This window comes from Bidens hawaiensis, unplaced genomic scaffold, assembly GCF_021521415.1.
Source record: "Bidens hawaiensis isolate Kalapana, Puna unplaced genomic scaffold, B.hawaiensis_p1.1 tig00001904_1, whole genome shotgun sequence".
Taxonomy (NCBI): Eukaryota; Viridiplantae; Streptophyta; class Magnoliopsida; order Asterales; family Asteraceae; genus Bidens; species Bidens hawaiensis.
The window spans coordinates 880000-882514 of record NW_027491104.1 but is presented as its reverse complement, the minus strand read 5'-3'; the positions used below and the strand labels follow the sequence as shown (position 1 = coordinate 882514).

The 2515-nt window shown below is 42.5% G+C and overlaps 1 protein-coding gene across 1 annotated transcript; it reads left to right on the top strand.

Moving 5' to 3' along the window:
- The first annotated feature begins 1751 nt into the window (after positions 1-1751).
- Positions 1752-2269, top strand: LOC143598620 (uncharacterized). Its single transcript, XM_077076790.1, has 2 exons — positions 1752-2009; positions 2123-2269. The coding sequence occupies exons 1-2, from the start codon at positions 1752-1754 to the stop codon at positions 2267-2269; spliced, it is 405 nt and encodes a 134-aa protein (XP_076932905.1).
- Positions 2270-2515: the final 246 nt, after the last annotated feature.

Here is a 2515-nt window from a genome sequence, read left to right as displayed (position 1 = left end):
GACGCGGTGTGGGATTGAGAGGGGGGCCGAGCACCGGGGCCGGATGGATTTAAATTCAAGTTCTTGAAAAGGTTTTGGAACTGTTTTCAAGGGGATTTGCTCAAAGTTTTTGAAGAATTTTTCTACGCCAATTAGTTTAGCTTCGGATGTTTATCGTCGTTTATTGCTTTAATTCCGAAAGTTAAGGATCCGGCTTCCCTAAATGAGTTCCATCCTATTAGCCTCATTGGATGCAAAAACAAGGTGATATCGAAGGTGTTGGTAGGTAGGTTAAAAAGGGGATTGGCAAGTTAGCTTTTATTTTAAACCGTAGTATCCTTGATGGCCCATTAATCCTTAATGAAGTTTTGACTTGGCTGAATAAATCTAAGAAACGGGGATGGATCTTTAAAGTCGATATTGAGAAAGCATGTGACTCGCTTAATTGGAGATTTCTGGATTTAGTTTTGGACCAAATGAACTTCCCGGAGAGATGGCGCATGTGGATTTTGGCCATTCTTTCGGCGAGTCGGGCTTCAGTTTTACTAAATGGATTCCACTATTCTCGTGGCTTAAGACAAGGTGATCCCTTATCACCATTTTTATTTATAATTGCAATGGAAGCGCTAACGAGCTTGAAGAAGAGGGCTGCTGAAAGGGTTGGTTTAATGGGTTGAAATGTGGGTTGTCGGTACCGGTTATTACGCATCTCCTTTACGCTGATGATGTGGTTTTTGTTGGTGATTGGGATATCGGGAATGTACGTAAATTAGGCAGAATTTTGAGGTCTTTTTTATGGTCTCGGGTTTGAAAATAAATCTTTCTAAAGAGCAGATTTTCGGAACTAAGGTAGTTGGGGCTGAGTTGGATCTGATGGCAAAAACTCTAAGATGCAAGGTTGGGGAGTTACCATTTATACACCTTGGTATTCTAGTTGGAAAAAACATGAGTGGCATTATTGCTTGGGATCACGTGGTTGAGGTGTTCAAGAAGCTTTTGTCTAGGTGGAAGGCCAAAAATCTTTCGTTTGGAGGTCGTGTCACGGTGATTAGGTCGGTTCTGAACTCTTTACCGACTTACTACTTCTCGTTATTTAAAGCTCCCGAAGCCGTTATAGATAAGCATGAAATACTGAGGAGGATGTTTTTCTAGGGTGGATCAGAAGAAAAGGCCAAAATTAATTGGGTGGCGTGGGACAAGGTTGTGGCTCCGATTGAGTATGGCGGGTTGGGTCTCGGGCGTCTGAAGGATGTAAATGTATCTCTTTTAGCAAAGTGGTGGTGGAGGTTTAAAAATGAGAAAGCTAGGTTATGGTGGAAGGTTATTTGGGTGTTACACCATTCCTCTAGATCTTGGTGGAGCATCCCAGCCAAACTGTCGAACCCAGGTCTGTGTAGTCGTATAGTGAAAATTGATTCGGTTTTAAGAGTGGCTGGTATCAAGTTGGGAAGTTGTTTCCAACACATGGTGAAAAACGGTAGAAAGACGTGGTTTTGGTTAGACAATTGGACCGGGTCAGGATCGTTGGGTGTTCGGTTTCCAAAACTTTTTGGGTTGGAAAAGTCTAAAGGGTGTAATGTAACAGATCGGTTGTTCATGATTGACGGTTGGATATGCGGTCAATGGGATTGGTCTAGAGAGCCGACTGGGGTGGAAGAGGTTGAGGAGTTGAGAGGGTTGCTTCAGATTTGCCAAGGGGTGATACTTAATAATGAGGAGGATGTTGTTATGTGGACTTATGAGGAGGATTTTCCGTTAGAGGTGTGAAGGAAATGGTCATATTGAATTCTTATGTTGCGCCTGATTATAATTTCGAGTGGAACCGCTTGGTCCCGAAAAAAGTTAGTTTTGTGGCTTGGAGGGCGTTGTTGGGTCGGTTACCAACTTTTGATGCTTTGGTTAGAAGAAATATCGCGGTGGCCTCGAATATGTGTCCGTTTTGTGGGGAGGTAGAGGAAACGGTTGAACATGTGTTCATCTCTTGTGGTCTCGCACAGTCTATGTGGAGCGTACTTGCCCAATGGTGTAAGGTGCCTTCTTTCTTTTGTTTAGCTTTCGTGACTTGTTGGGAAACCATAAATACTCGACGTTTAAGAAGGATAAACCCTCAGTGTTTCATGCGGTGTGTTTGGTTGCGACGTAGTGTTTGTGGAAAAAAAGAAATGCTATGGTTCATAGAGGGAGCCCGACTCAGATATCAAGCTTGGTGGAGGAGATAAAAGTGTTGGGATTTCTTTGGATTGAGCATTGGGGGAGAAACAAAGGGCTTACTTGGGAGGATTGGAGTTGATTCAAAGTGTAGTTTTCGTTTGTGTTTGGGTCTTGTTTGTTGTATGTTGTTTGTAGGTTTGGTTTGCTGTTGTTTGCTGTGGCGATAGTTCTTGTTTGGTGTTGGTGTCTTTTTGGTGGTTCTAGTGTCTCGCTAGTTTTGTTAATAAAATTGTTAGTTGGTCTTTCATAAAAAAACACAACAGATTTAAATCTGACGCAACCGTTTGGATCCTTTAGCAGAGTAGAGTAAGAATGAAATGGCAAA